Source organism: Leuciscus leuciscus (genome assembly GCF_965113295.1).
Source record: "Leuciscus leuciscus genome assembly, chromosome: 7".
NCBI lineage: Eukaryota > Metazoa > Chordata > Actinopteri > Cypriniformes > Leuciscidae > Leuciscus > Leuciscus leuciscus.
Genome location: NC_138731.1, coordinates 35,343,770 through 35,358,787, shown reverse-complemented (window position 1 = coordinate 35,358,787; position 15,018 = coordinate 35,343,770). Strand labels below are relative to the sequence as shown.

Here is a 15,018-nt window from a genome sequence, read left to right as displayed (position 1 = left end):
GCTAGCCTCTCCGAAATTGCCTACCCTACCTTTAAAGCTACACTGTGTGATATTTTCCCCCATCTAGCGGTGAAATTGTATATGACTACCCAGTGAATATTAGTTTCTGTTCCTTTCAATTTCGAGGATGTTTTAACTCCTACGGTGGCCGTATTATTCCAAGATTAACATGGCTTCCAGTTCGACTTCGTCCAATTGCGCCTTTAAAACTATCACCTGTGATCCGTCGCAGCACAGATTTATGTTACAAGGTAAACAATACTTTTTCACCATTGACGTGAGGAAAAGTAACGCAAGTTATACTAGAGGTCATTCTGGCGTTATGCACAACCATGCTATGGTTAGACAAGCAACTATAAAACTTCGAATTTACACAAATAGGCTGGATTACCTGCCGAGAAGAAAGCAGGCAACTTCGGCGTCCGTTTTAAAATCTTTGCTCCTCATGAGCTCTTTCCATCTGGGAAAAGTTACTCCAATATTGACTTTGGTCTTGCTGATTTGCCTGTCGCGTTGACGTTTTAATTCTCTTTCACTTCCTTGGCGACTCTGCTACATGTCCTCGAAAATAGGCGTGATCCTCCATCAGCAATCTTTCAAATCTGCCGGCAGTCGCGAGTAATCTCCCCCTCGCATTCGTCTCTGTGTCACTGAGTGTAAAGCGCGAAAGGCGAAGCTTGAATTTACAGGTATGTCCCTCTTTGGCTAATGTAGTTTCAAGATGGAGGGGCAACATGGCGACCGGCATTCGAACCCCTAACAAGTATGTACTTTCAATGGCAGATTATAAACTTGCGAGAATACTTTATTACTTGAAAGAAGTAAATATACATTAATGAGCACATATATTTTTGAAAGAACTAAGTGTTTTTTGCTAAGAATCAACAAAAAAAATTACACAGTGTAGCTTTAAAAACAAAAAAATGTGGAAGTTTAACAAGTGAGTTTTAAAGATGCTTGAAGATGCTTAAGCATAAAAACATATTTCTATTTCCTGAATGCATGATTCAGTCGACTGACCTGTTCAAGTCAAACTCATAAGAGAGCTTTACTTAGTTTCCACCAAAGCTTGTTCTATTTTGCCTTAGATAATTTAACCGTTATGCTGCCTCAGAAGTCTGTCCAAAATCAGATTCATGAAGTAGCCTACCTTCGTGCACAAACGCTGCCTACAAAGTCAGTACCCTGATAAGGCAGCGAGGCAACATGCCAGCTGGCTAAGTTTTCGGACGTAGCCGAAGACTTAAGCTCAGGAGAGCCCAATCCTGTCCCTCGAGAAGTACCCGCAGCATTCAGATCCAACCCTGATCCAACACACTTCTCTGTAATTATCAAGTGCTCCTGAAGATATTAATTATCTGGTTCAGTTGTGTTTGATCAGTGTTGAACTTTGCAGGAAGGTAGATCTCCAGGAACAGGATTGGGCACATAGCTCAATCTTTTTTGCAGTCCACTGCAACAGCCTTAGATGTGCAAAATATAAATTCTATGTACATAGATATATATAGAATTTATAAATAACAATAAATATATGCAAATAATACCGAAAATGTATACTGATCTCCAACTTGATACATCAGAATGAATCATTTCGAATACACATGCTTAAGGGACAGATTAAATACCTTCATATGAGAATGTCCAGAGGCACATTAGAATTTCTAACTCAAACACTCGGTTTAGTATGAATGCCCACGGAAATTATTTCTGTGCCTCGACTATCAAAACCTACTTAGTATCAAGACAGTTTTATAAATGATCCAGCTGATATTTATTTATTATCACATAGCGAAATCTATTAACTTGTGGTTCCAACAGCTGAAGTAGACATGAATGGTCCGCAAGTAAAAAGAAAACGATTCTAAAGTACTGCATACAATATATACAAATACTTCTCCAGTTGCAATGATTTAAAGGAATTGTTTTTTTGTTGTTTTTTTGCCCCAGAGAAAATATTTTCCACCACCATTTTTGCATCTTGGTTTCAACAGCTGGTCTCTTCTGACCGTGGACATGGTTTTGAGTTCTGCAAGTTAATGTGTACTTAGTACTCTTTATTATAACAAAACAATTATTTTTACGGACGATTTGAGCTAACATCTGGGGACAAATTTGTCCCTAAACCACAGAGTAGATAAACAAACCCACACACCCAAACGACAGCTGAACCACATGCAGCATTCATGTACTCTGCCTCAATACGTACACCATTATCTAACCACGTCAAGTGTGTGGGCTTGGGTTTGTCAAGCCACACGTTCTGCTTATCTTCAGAGATTGCACGTTGTGAACATTTTACTGTGATGCCAGTGGGTCTGAGAGCATTTGGGGCCCAGAAAGCCCAGTAGATCCTTGCCCTGCATTTCTTTAAAAACAAAAGCAGATTAAACGGTCAGTGAAAAAGCATCCTCCAGTGAGCAGATATGAAGATGAATCATGAGAGCTGAAGGACCAATGCAGGCAAGCGCAGTGGGTAATTATTACAGATAAATCTCTCCACAACACAGCATGAGATCACTACCATTTAGGGCCACATCTGATGAAAGCAAATACTTAACCATAAAAAGAGATGATGAAAGCTTTGTATCACATAGTAAGCCATGAAAGGTTCTTCTCGTATCTGACTAAACTGATCTTTAAATCAGTGGCTCTCAACTGGTGGGTTGCAACTTGCAACCCAAAAGTGGAATCGAGTCAGAGACTCACTGCACACTGAACTTGTCCGTTCGTTGTTCAGTCCAATTTGTGAACTAGTTGTGAACACTTGCAGAGCCAGACATTACTAGTTCTAGAAACATAGTACGCCTGATTTTCATTTCATTTTGAGACAGCATGGTTCACTGATTGAGAGAGTGAGTTATGTAAGGAGAATTTCACTTATTTACTCATGTTATACCAATCATGTTTGCATTTCATTCTTCTGTGGAACACAAAAGAAGATATTTTTTTTAAAGAAAATTCATTCAATGAAAGTCCCTTTAACAGTGTTAATTCAAAACACAAACTGCCCTTGTTGATTCAGTCCAATTTAGTTAACAATACCGTCAAAAGAATTGTTTCAAAAGAACAATCACTATCATCTGTTCTTCTCAAAAACATTTATCTTAAAACTATACTGAAAGAACAATCACTTACACTTTAACTGCAAGTATGAGATTATGTCTGATCCGATAGATTGAAACTTATGCAGTTGATTTTATTAGAAAACAATTCCAAATATAACAGTGTGGTTCTGGTTAGGCTAACAATGGTGCAAAAAACAGGATACATGAAATAATTACACGCAATGAATAGTACCCGCTTGAACCCTCCATTACCTTTAATATTCATAAGCTGTAAGGAAAGAGGAGGAAAGAGAGGCAGACACAATTAGACCACAAGGCTATATTAAGATCATCAGAGGCCACCAGATCTGTGCTACTTTGTCATCATTTCATTCTAATTACATAATTTCCATGATATTTCTGCACCATATAATTCCAGAGAAAATACTTGCTGCAGGGTATTAAATTGTCCTCCACACAAATTAAACAGCCTCTCTGTGTTTCAAAGTAGGGAATCGATAGATAGATAGATTGTCTGAGGATTTTTGACTTCTAAATATTTTATTACTTATGGAAAGGACTGGAGACAAACGTAATTGGAGCCTCTTGATTGGATCCCCATTGGTATATTGTGTGAACACCTGCTGCCTAATAAACAGAGCTTATAGGGGTAATTCATAGCTGACAAGATGGGCTTTTAATAAAATGAACTTGCGAACTTGTCCTTTAACAATGTTAGAGCACTTTATCAGTTAGGTGAGTGGAGGTAAATCATACAGATCTCCTTCTAAGAGCCACAGAATAACGAAAGCTTAACAGAATGTATTTGGTAAAATGGAATGTTATAACACCGACAACGCTGCGTTCAAGACAAAGTGTCCAATTCTGAATTTCAGCTAAATTTTTGTGAGGCTGTTAGACAGTCAGACACTAGTTTAAACAGGTGACACACCTAAACGGCCCCACAAATGTAAATACACAACATATTCATCTTTTTTTTTTTTTCATAATTTAAAGGGTTAGTTCACCCAAAAATGAAATTCTGTCAGTAATTACAGTAATTACTCATCCTCATGTTGTTCCAACCCCGATTCATACCCGGTAAGCTATAACATCTTAATTTAGCTTAATTTTTCTCTTGTGGACCATATGACAGCGAAAAAATTAAAGAAGGTGTTTTTTAAGTCGGTGTTTGAAGCTGCTTTTGATTTTCACAGATCACTGATTTGTGCTGTGTTCGAACCTAAAGACTGATTAGACCTATATCATTTTAGTGATTATTATTAGCTTGTAATTGTATTGTTTTAGTGTTATTAGTGTCATTTTGTTAATGTGCAATGGAAACAACACAAAATGCTGATGAGCCGTTTTCATCTTGACTTAAACAACAAGGCTATAAGAATGATGAGTCACTTTTATAACAAACACTCTTGACTCTTGATTTTTCAATAGATCACCTTGCAATAAAATGTTGTGGGATGTAGTTTTGTAGTCGTTTATTTAAAAAAATTCATTGAGGAGCGATCCATCCTCATACGTGCGTATCAGTGTCGCATAATGTGTGATGCCGTCAAGAAATTAGGGAAGGCAAATGGATTGTAGGTCTCAATATTAATTTAATAATAATACTAGCCACATAATAATAATAATAATAATTTATACATTAATGGGAAAATGAGCCAATTATCATAGAGTCTCCATAGACTCCGGGCATCTGAGTCACTGAGGACACCGTGGTTGAATTTCATTAATGAAGAAAATGTGACGTAGAAAGCCATTAAAGTGTTATATATTTGCGCAAATCATTTTACGCCGGACTGCTTCACAAATGAGGGTCAGTTCAACACTGAATTTGCACAAAATTTGTTTCTGGAAGATTTTTAGATAAACAACAGTACATGCTAATCAATAAGTTGATTCAACTTAACTCCAAAACAACTACATCATTTTATCCACTAACCATTCAGAAACGCACAGTTGCATTCTAAATGTTGTAACTTCTATGTTGTAACTTCTATGAGTCTCTCCATCAGTGTCCGACTCATGTAAGGGTTCGAACATGTAAGGCTAAACACTGCTACTGACAATTTTGGCTGCATCACATTCTCCAGTTCTCTTACGAGAGGTCTCTCGTACTGCGTAAGATATCTTACGCTAGGGGAAAATCCTTTTCCGCGAGATATTGAAGCCAAAAATTATCCTTAATTTTGTAATAATGCAAAACGCGTTGCAGCAGCAATGCAGACATAGGCGAGACAGCTCGCGCGCCTATTGGCTGCTCTGCGGCAACTGCAGCAGCCTATCGAGCGAGGCCTGGCGTGACGTCAGACCCAATCAGGGCACTTCGCGCCCGCTGCGTCACGTCCCGCCGAAATGGGCGTGGTCTAGGCCTATAAATATCGCTCGCAGGCAGCTATTATCTGATTTTTCATCCTTCAAGCGAAGCACACGCATCGCTGGAGCTGGATTAGAAGCCGCGCCGTCGAGAGAGAGCACCTTCAGCGGGACGAGTCACTGAAGTCGCTGGCGGCGCCGCCTTCCTGCCTTCCTGCTGCGCTTTCCGGCGCTTATATCCTTCTCTTTATTACTCTGTATTTGTGTGTGTGTGTCGCCGCCGCGACACACATTCTAAAAGAGCTAGCGTCTTTTTCAAGATGCCTTCCTGCGGCTCGTGCAGAGCCACACTCAGCGACGGGGACCGCCACGTGATTTGCGTTTCCTGCCTGGGTGAGGAACATGCAGCTCTCGCGCTCGCTGACAGCGGATGCCCTCACTGCGAGCTGATGGTAATGGCGACTCTGAGGACTCGCCTAGCCGTCTTCACCGAGACTGCTCCCCCGCCCGCCGCGGCGTCGCGCCGTAAAAAGCGCCGTGCCCAGCGGGCCCCGGAACCCTCCCTCAGCCGCCAAAGCTCGCCGGTTCGCCCGCTTGCTTCCCCGGCTTCGTCTGTATCGCTTCCTGACGGACAGCGGCCGCCGTCTGCCGCCGCTTCCGTTGACATCGCGAATGAGGAAGCCCTGCTGGGAGAGGATGATTCCTGCTCTATCCTGGCGTCAGGCAGTGAGGATTGGGCGGGCTCTGAGGACCCCGCACCCCCTGCCCGCACGTCGTCAGGCAAGAGAGCTTCCATTGAGACGGAACTCATGCGAGTACTCGCACAGGCCGCGGCGAGCCTCGGCCTCGAGTGGTCTTCGCCTGAGCAGCCCGCTCACAACCGGCTGGATGGATTTTTCCTGCCTGGGGAGCGCGCTTCGCCTGCGTCCAGACCGGCGCCTTTTCTTCCTGAGTTACACGAAGAAGTCGCCAAGTCCTGGAACGCCCCCTATTCGGCTAGAGTGCGTCCTGCTGTTTCTTTGGCATTCTCCGCCGTTGACGATGCCAAGAACAAAGGATACCTTTCGCTGCCGCCGGTTGAAGAGGCGATAGCGGCCCACTTATGCCCGCCCTCCGCTGGACGGCGCGCTAAGCCGGCCCTACCCTCTAAAGCTTGCCGCACGACGTCAAGCCTGCTCCGCCGCGCTTTCTCCGCCGCCGGGCAAGCTGCGTCAGCGTTGCACACCATGGCAACGCTCCAGATCTTCCAGGCCGATCTCCTCCGTAAGCTGGATGAGGAAGGACCCGACGCGATCTGCGTGCCGGACTTAAAGGAGAAGTTCACTTTTAAAAAAACTTTTGCTGATAATTTACTCACCCCCATGTCATCCAAGATGTCCATGTCTTTCTTTCTTCAGTCGAAAAGAAATTAAGGTTTTTGATGAAAACATTCCAGGATTTTTTCACATATTATGGATTCCATTGGGACCCAAACGGTTCAAGGTCCAAATGACAGTTTCATTGCCGCTTCAAAGGGCTTTAAACGATACCAGACGATGAATAAGGGTCTTATCTAGCGAAACGATCGGTCATTTCAAAAATAAAATAAAAAGTTGACGTTTTATAAGCACAAATGTTCGGCTTGCTCTGTTCTGTGATGCGCGTTCGTGACGTCACGTAATACGCAATTACGTTGAAAAGGTCACGCTTGAAAAATTGAAGAAAATGTTCTTTTTGGCTTTTTAATATTAAAACACTCAGGATGCGCACACGAAATGGGCATTTTAAACGATAAACTGACACAAATACATTTGAAAATGTTTATATGGTCCTCCTTCCGCACATTTGTAAACACATCAAACTTGACCTTTTCAACGTAATTGCGTATTACGTGACGTCACGAACGCGCATCACAGAACAGAGCAAGGCGAACATTTGTGCTTATAAAACGTCAACTTTTTATTTTATTTTTGAAATGACCGATCGTTTCGCTAGATAAGACCCTTATTCATCGTCTGGTATCGTTTAAAGCCCTTTGAAGCGGCAATGAAACTGTCATTTGGACCTTGAACCGTTTGGGTCCCAATGGAATCCATAATATGTGGAAAAATCCTGGAATGTTTTCATCAAAAACCTTAATTTCTTTTCGACTGAAGAAAGAAAGACATGGACATCTTGGATGACATGGGGGTGAGTAAATTATCAGCAAAAGTTTTTTCAAAAGTGAACTTCTCCTTTAAGGAGTGCCACGGACCTCGCTCTTCGTGCTACTAAGTCCGCAGCACAAGCCGTTGGACGGACTATGGCTTCTCTCACCGTGTCTGAGAGACATCTTTGGCTGACGCTCTCGGAAATGGCCGAGTCTGAACGCACCGCGTTCCTCGACGCCCCGCTTTCCGCCACAGGCCTCTTTGGATCCTCCGTCAAGGACTTCGCGGAGAGATTCGCAGAGGTACAGAAAGCGTCTCAGGCTATGAAGCACTTCCTCCCGAAGCGCTCCAGCTCTGCAGCAGGCCGTGCGAAACCGTCTGCTCAGAGCTCACAGCCACAGCCACCGTCCACTGCCTCCACTTCACAGCGCCGCCAGGCCAGAAGCGCGAGACCGCGCTCCCGCTCATCCGGTCGCCGCCCCGCAGGACGTGGCTCGCGACCTAGGATCACGGTGAAGCCCGAGGCCCCGAAGTCGTCCTAGCACAGCTAGGAAAACGACGGTGTTCCAGTCCCGCTGCGGCCGGACTCACACCAAAGCTATTCGCTCGTCCAGTTCCAGCAAATGTGACTGTTCCAGTGTTTTCTGCAGCCAACAAGTCGGTTCTGTCACCCGCTTGCCTGCACACAAATGCCGTTTTCACGGCTACCCAGATAAATCCCCAAAAGAGTGTATTTTCTGGTGTCCCGGCCACGGCCGATGGTGTTTCATGTGTAGTAAGAATGCCCACTGCCCAGTGCCCATCCCTACACACAAGCACAGCCTGTCACACAGGGCTCGCGCACATAAAACCGACTCAGATCGGTTGCGCTTCAAACATGGTGAACGTGCCCACTACCCAGTGCCCACTAACACCACGTTATGCATGTCTCACGGTTTCTGTAAAAACGAAACCAACGTGCTCTCGCTTCACTCAAGCGAACGATGCTTTCGGTGTGATAAATGTGCCCGCTGTCCCGCGCCCACATCCACACATAGACATGACAGTTCCCACGGGAACCGCCCAGCCCTCCCCCTCGCGGTTAACCACCGCAGAGGAGTCGAGCGCGGGCAATCTGCCCGCTGTCATCAGCGCGCCCCATGCCTCAAATGTCACGAGCGCCATGCTTGTGTTACAGCACGCCGAAGCTTCTCCATCGCTGAGCGAGCGGAGCGCGCTTCGTATTCAACCCCTAGCTATCCATGCAGACGCATGGGCAAAGCTACCCGGGGTTTCGAAGTGGGTGCTGAACATTATAGAAAGAGGCTATTCGCTGCAGTTTCGCCGACGCCCTCGCCGCTATGTGGCGCGCGTCGAGACCACGGTAAAAACAGAAGTAGCACATCTACTTCGAGCCGAAGTGACGAAACTATTGAGCAAAGGGGCCATAGAGCCTCTCTCTCAAGTTCAGAGCGAAGGAGGGCTATACAGCAGATACTTCCTGGTACCGAAAAAAGACGGGGGTCTCAGACCCATACTAGATCTAAGGCAACTGAACAAAGTGCTTGTGAAGCGACAGTTCAGGATGCTCACGACCAGGCAAATCCTTGTGCAGATTCGCCAAGGAGATTGGTTTGTGTCAATAGATCTGAAAGACGCGTATTTTCAAATACAGATAGCGTCACGTCACAGGCGATATTTGAGATTCGCCTTCGAGGGCCAGGCATATCAGTACACAGTCCTGCCGTTCGGTTTGTCCCTGGCACCCCGTACATTTACGAAGTGCATGGATGCGGCGCTCGCACCCCTCAGAATGAGAGGCATGCGAGTGCTGAACTATTTGGACGATTGGCTGATTCTAGCGCAATCTCGCGCAGTGCTCATAGAACACACAACCATTTTACTCGATCACCTCGAGGATTTGGGTCTGAGTGTCAATTGGGCGAAGAGCTCCCTGTCACCCAGTCAGAAAATATCTTTCCTGGGCACAGAACTGGACTCACTATCCATGATAGCGCGACTATCACAGCAGCGCGCGGTAGACATTCGACGCACAGCGAACTCTTTTCGCTGCGGCGCGTCTGTCCCGCTCAAGAGATTTCAGAAGATGCTAGGTCTCATGGCCTCAGCATCGTCAGTGCTCCAGCTGGGCCTGCTCCGCATGCGCCCGCTGCAGTTTTGGCTGAAAGCGCGAGTCCCACGCGAAGCGTGGGCACCCGGTTTGCTTCGCCTCAGGGTCAATCAGAAGTGCGTCACAGCTCTGAAACCCTGGAAAGCGAACGACTGGTACCAATCAGGTGTAAGCCTGGGGACTTCCTCGAGGGTGAAAGTGGTGTCCACGGACGCGTCCGCCTCGGGATGGGGAGCGCTGCTCGAGGGCAGACCGTTCTTCGGCCAATGGTCAGAACGGGAGAAGCTCCTGCACATAAACTGCCTCGAAATGCTGGCAGTAGACAACGCGCTGACGCGTTTTTGTCCCCAAATAAAAGGTCACCACGTCTTGGTCCGTTCGGACAACATGTCTGTGGTGTCCTACATAAATCGCCAGGGCGGCATCAGATCCGAGAAACTGTACAGGCTGGCAGAACGCCTCCTGGTATGGGCTCAGTGCAACCTGCGCTCGCTCAGAGCAGCGCACGTGCCAGGGATCTTGAATATAGGACCGGACAGACTGTCCAGGAACAATGTTCCGGCAGGCGAGTGGTCTCTACACCCACAGACAGTCCATCTGCTGTGGAAGAAATTTGGCAGAGCGGAAGTGGACCTGTTTGCGTCTCAAGAAAACGCTCACTGTCAAGAATTTTAGATCTCCTCTCACAGGCCCGCGGCTCGATCTGGCATCCTCACCCGGAACTATGGTCCCTTCATGTCTGGGCCATCAACGGGTACATGTTGGACTCCCTAAAGGAGTATTAAACACGATCACGCAGGCTAGAGCTCCGTCTACAAGACGACTCTATTCTTCGAAATGGTCGGTGTTTTCGGGCTGGTGCACAGCCCGTGGTGTGTCACCCACAAACTGTGGTGTGACGGAGGTGCTTTCCTTCCTACAAGAGCTGTTGGATGGGGGCAGGGCCCCCTCCACGCTCAAAGTTTATGTGGCGGCTATAGCAGCGTTCTCAGAAACAACGCTTGGTCAGTCAATAGGAAGGAACGATTTAGTCATCCGCTTCCTTAGAGGGGCTAAGAGACTGAATCCTCCCAGACCTCCCTCAGTCCCCGTATGGGACCTTTCTACGGTTCTGGAAGCCATGAAAGGTGCGCCATTTGAGCCTTTACAGTCAATCGATTTGAAACACCTGTCTTTCAAGACGGTGTTTTTGCTGGCTCTCGCTTCAGTGAAGCGCATAGGGGATCTGCACGCGCTCTCTGTGAGCGCGGCGTGCATGGAGTTTGGGCCCAATGACTCAAAAGTTATACTCAAACCTAAGCACGGTTATGTTCCAAAATCCCTCAACACACCGTTTAGGGCGCAGGTTATCTCCCTGTCAGCCCTACCGGTCCCTGATGAGGAAAGAGACGCGAGCCTCCTTTGCCCAGTCAGGGCATTACGAGCTTATGTGTCTCGCTCGTCTGTTTTCAGACAGACGGAGCAGCTTTTTGTTTCGTTTAGCGGACGTTCTAAGGGACTAGCCGCGTCGAAACAGAGCCTATCCAGATGGATAGTTGATGCTATAGCGCTGGCATACGCCTCCAAGGGCATGCAGTGCCCATTGGGTGTCAGAGCGCACTCCACGAGAGGCATGGCCTCTTCGTGGGCCTGGTCAAGTGGGATTGCCTTGCAAGATATTTGTATGGCGGCAGGCTGGGCCTCCCCGTCTACATTTATAAGGTTTTATAACCTAGAGGTTCCCGCCCTGCAGGCCAGGCTGCTGTCGGTCTAAATTTACCAGTATTATCTGACCTGATGCGATCAGCTCAGAATGCTGCGTCTGCTGAGCACAGCTCAATGTTCGACAGTATAAAGCTGGGCAAACTGTGTAAGACCCACATTTCCCCATCAGTTCAGGCCGTACCCCGCCCTGTCTGTATGATGAAATTCGCGTCCCATCAACGCTACTATATGTGGAAAAGTGAGGCTGCACCCCTCCCTCTTCCCGGACTCCCTGTGAGTTCCCTGAGTGATTGTGCACTATATGTACCCCGGGCTTTCGCCCTTGGGTCTTTGGTGTCAGATCTCAGCATGCACGGCGTTTTACATTGGGTCCCCTAGCGTAAGATATCTTACGCAGTACGAGACCTCTCGTAAGAGAACGTACTCGGTTACTAACGTAACCTCGGTTCTCTCTAGAAGAGGGAACGAGTACTGCGTATCTTGCCGTGCATGCACACGCTCTGGTTGCTTCGATGATGAAAAACCAGATAATAGCTGCCTGCGAGCGATATTTATAGGCCTAGACCACGCCCATTTCGGCGGGACGTGACGCAGTGGGCGCGAAGTGCCCTGATTGGGTCTGACGTCACGCCAGGCCTCGCTCGATAGGCTGCTGCAGTTGCCGCAGAGCAGCCAATAGGCGCGCGAGCTGTCTCGCCTATGTCTGCATTGCTGCTGCAACGCGTTTTGCATTATTACAAAATTAAGGATAATTTTTGGCTTCAATATCTCGCGGAAAAGGATTTTCCCCTAGCGTAAGATATCTTACGCAGTACTCGTTCCCTCTTCTAGAGAGAACCGAGGTTACGTTAGTAACCGAGTACGTTTTGTTGTTGCCAGAGTATCCAAAGCACGAGCTGTAAAGGCTCCGCCCTCTTCTGGAAAGGGGGCCAGGAGCAGCAGCTCATTTGCATTTAAAGGGACACACACACAAAAGGCATGTTTTTTCTCACATCCAAATAGGGGCAAATTTGACATGCTATAATAAATGATCAGTGGGGTATTTTGAGCTGAAACTTCACAGACACATTCTGGGAACACCAGAGACTTATATTACATCCTGTGAAAAGGGGCATAATAGGTCCCCTTTAAGCAAATAAAATGCATCAATGAGTCACAATTCCTACACTGTATTATAAAACCCTATTCAGCCAAAAACTGCATAAGATCATAGATGAATTTTTTCCTATGGTAACACGGAGTGAAACGGGAATAATTTGAGGTGTAAGAAAACAGCTGCATCTCAAAGAGCAACAGGCGCATCTCTTGTAAAGGGTCGAAACTTGTGACCACTTGATTAAGGAGACTGGCCTTGACGTGGCTGTAACCAGCATAGACATACGTCCATGGGACTTGTTTATGTCTGATCTAATCACACTTAATGAGCCCCCCCCCCAATACTAGCAGAAACAAAGTGCCACTTTAAGCAAGCATTTCGATTGAGAGTAGCTGAGGCCACACTGAAAATCCAACAAAAACAATAATGCTTGCAAGCTAAGAGGAACTAAACCAGTAAGCAGTGTGGCATTATTAGCAACAGCTCACTGATACGGAATAACAGGCTGCCACCACAGCTGACTGATGCTCTCCACTCACACTGACTCCACCAATGCATCCGCGGAACAGAGCGTGGTTTAGAGAAAGAGTGGAGGTGATAATGAAACAAAACCCATACACATGCACACAAACACATACAGATCCCCTCCCCCAAAACACTCACTGGGACCAGTAACACCATCTACGAGCTGAATTCCTGCAGCCATCCCCAGAGCGTTTGTGTGAGCATGCATTCATTGAAAATACCATGAAGATGCACATATAGACCCTTACTCACCGCCTCCGAGTCTTCGAATCCATGAAGGTACAAATTGTCGTACATGGAGGTCTGATATTCCCAAGGGACCACCTTAATGATCAAATGCAAATGTGGGATAAGAAAGCTCCAGCGAGAGTATGTCTAACAGGGCTCTCTTACAATCCCCTTGCCCACAGAAAGACCACCAAAGGAGGAATGTCAAGGAAACGGCAGTCGCTCTCTTGCTCCTGAAGGCAGCGTATTGTATTAATGAGGATGAAACGTGATCGTTCACATCATAGAGAACTGGGGCTCACCCCAAAGGCTGCAGAGACCTGGCATTTTATCAAGCTTCCACAAACAGAGCAAGCAAACAGAGCCTTCCTCAATCAGAGGCTGATGACAAAGCACCGAAACCGTCTTCTGATTGGCTGATGGGAGCTCCAGTAAGAAAAGACAAGTGCTCTCTTCTGTTGAATGTTAGAGGAGGAGAAGGGGTCTGCAGGGTGCTGACAGCATTCCACTCCTTGACCACTGGGTTTCCTGCAATTTTTCCTCGCAGTTTCTATTTTTGTCCATCTAGGAACTGCATCTCACCTCTTTCTCTTTTCATCTCCTTCTTTCACCCATGTTCACATATAGACAAATATTCACAAACAATTTGTGTATTACAGTTCACATACACTTTTAAAAAAAAGAAGCAAACTTCAACTAAGGCAACAGTTTTAAAATCAATTCACCTGACTGAATTTTAGATTTCTTAACATTATTAGCTTAATTAAAATCTTAATGTTAATAGTTCAATTTATTTATATTGTTAATTATACCGTGTAAATTATTTAATATTATTGTTATAATTGATATTATGTGTTTCATCTGAGAGAAAGAGCTTGCTGTCTTAAACTAATGACAACATTTGAGACAAAAACATTCATAAAACACATTAAAATGCCAAACACAGACCTCCACATGGTACATGAAACACACAGGTAAACATCATTTTAAGTAGAAAAACAAACGCATCCTGACATCACAACACAATACTAAATATGACAACAAAATCAAAGCGTCAGATGGTCAAATAAATTAAACAGTTGCAAATATTAATTATTCATGTTCCAGTGCATGCTGACAGCAAATGGAAATGTTGAAATGAAACCATTTCCCCCCCAATAAATAAAGCAAGTTGAGTTAAAAAGCTGAATTGAGAAGCATTATTTATGTACTACAATAACTACAATAAAATAAATCTTTACAATTAGGTAAAAAAACAGCAATATTTACTTCTAAAAAAATGAAGTATAGATATATATATAACTGTATAATGCAATGTATATGTATACCACAATGGCATAATACAAAACCCCATCCCTACAAACGTAAATCTCTCTAACCATCAGTTTATGGCAAATGTGAATGAAGAAACATAAAACGAGAGCTTGACATGATGGTATTGAACCAGACTTTTCTTTAGCAGGAGTATCAATACCTCTGATTTGTGTAATTACATCCCCATGACTGTGGAGAAGCTATAAAACACCAACTCCATCTCGAGGTCACTGGGACAAGCAGGGACCCAGGGCACTAGAGGCTTGTTTTGCATTTCTAATTCTGTTATTGATTTATATTTCCCATGATATTACTCCAGCTACTGAAATAATGAGAAAACCAAGAACAATCAGGTCTTTTCAAGTAATTACATGAAAATGAACTGACGGTGTAGCTGTTAATTAATCATGGTTCTCTCTTGAGTATAAAACTCTGGCACACATCGCCCCCTGTAGTTCAGAATGCTCATCTACAACATGCCTGCTTTCTACTCACTGAAACACACATTATTCTGAGTAAAGATCAAATGCATTC

At 45.3% G+C, this 15,018-nt stretch overlaps 1 protein-coding gene across 3 annotated transcripts in view; it reads right to left on the bottom strand.

The window, feature by feature from the left end:
* Window positions 1-15,018, bottom strand: part of cacnb4a (calcium channel, voltage-dependent, beta 4a subunit) — a 42,972-nt gene that overhangs the window by 23,127 nt on the left and 4,827 nt on the right. The window contains exons 1-2 of one of the 3 annotated variants that reach the window (XM_082174928.1): window positions 13,386-13,768; window positions 13,195-13,337 (exon numbers count right to left, since the gene is read on the bottom strand). The exons of 1 other annotated variant lie outside the window; for it this stretch is intronic. In XM_082174928.1, the coding sequence (XP_082031054.1) occupies window positions 13,195-13,239 (45 nt within the window). In that variant the 5' untranslated portion in view covers window positions 13,240-13,337; window positions 13,386-13,768. Of the gene's footprint in view, window positions 1-13,194; window positions 13,769-15,018 lie in introns of those variants that run through there. One more of the 3 variants, XM_082174927.1, reaches the window with a different exon arrangement.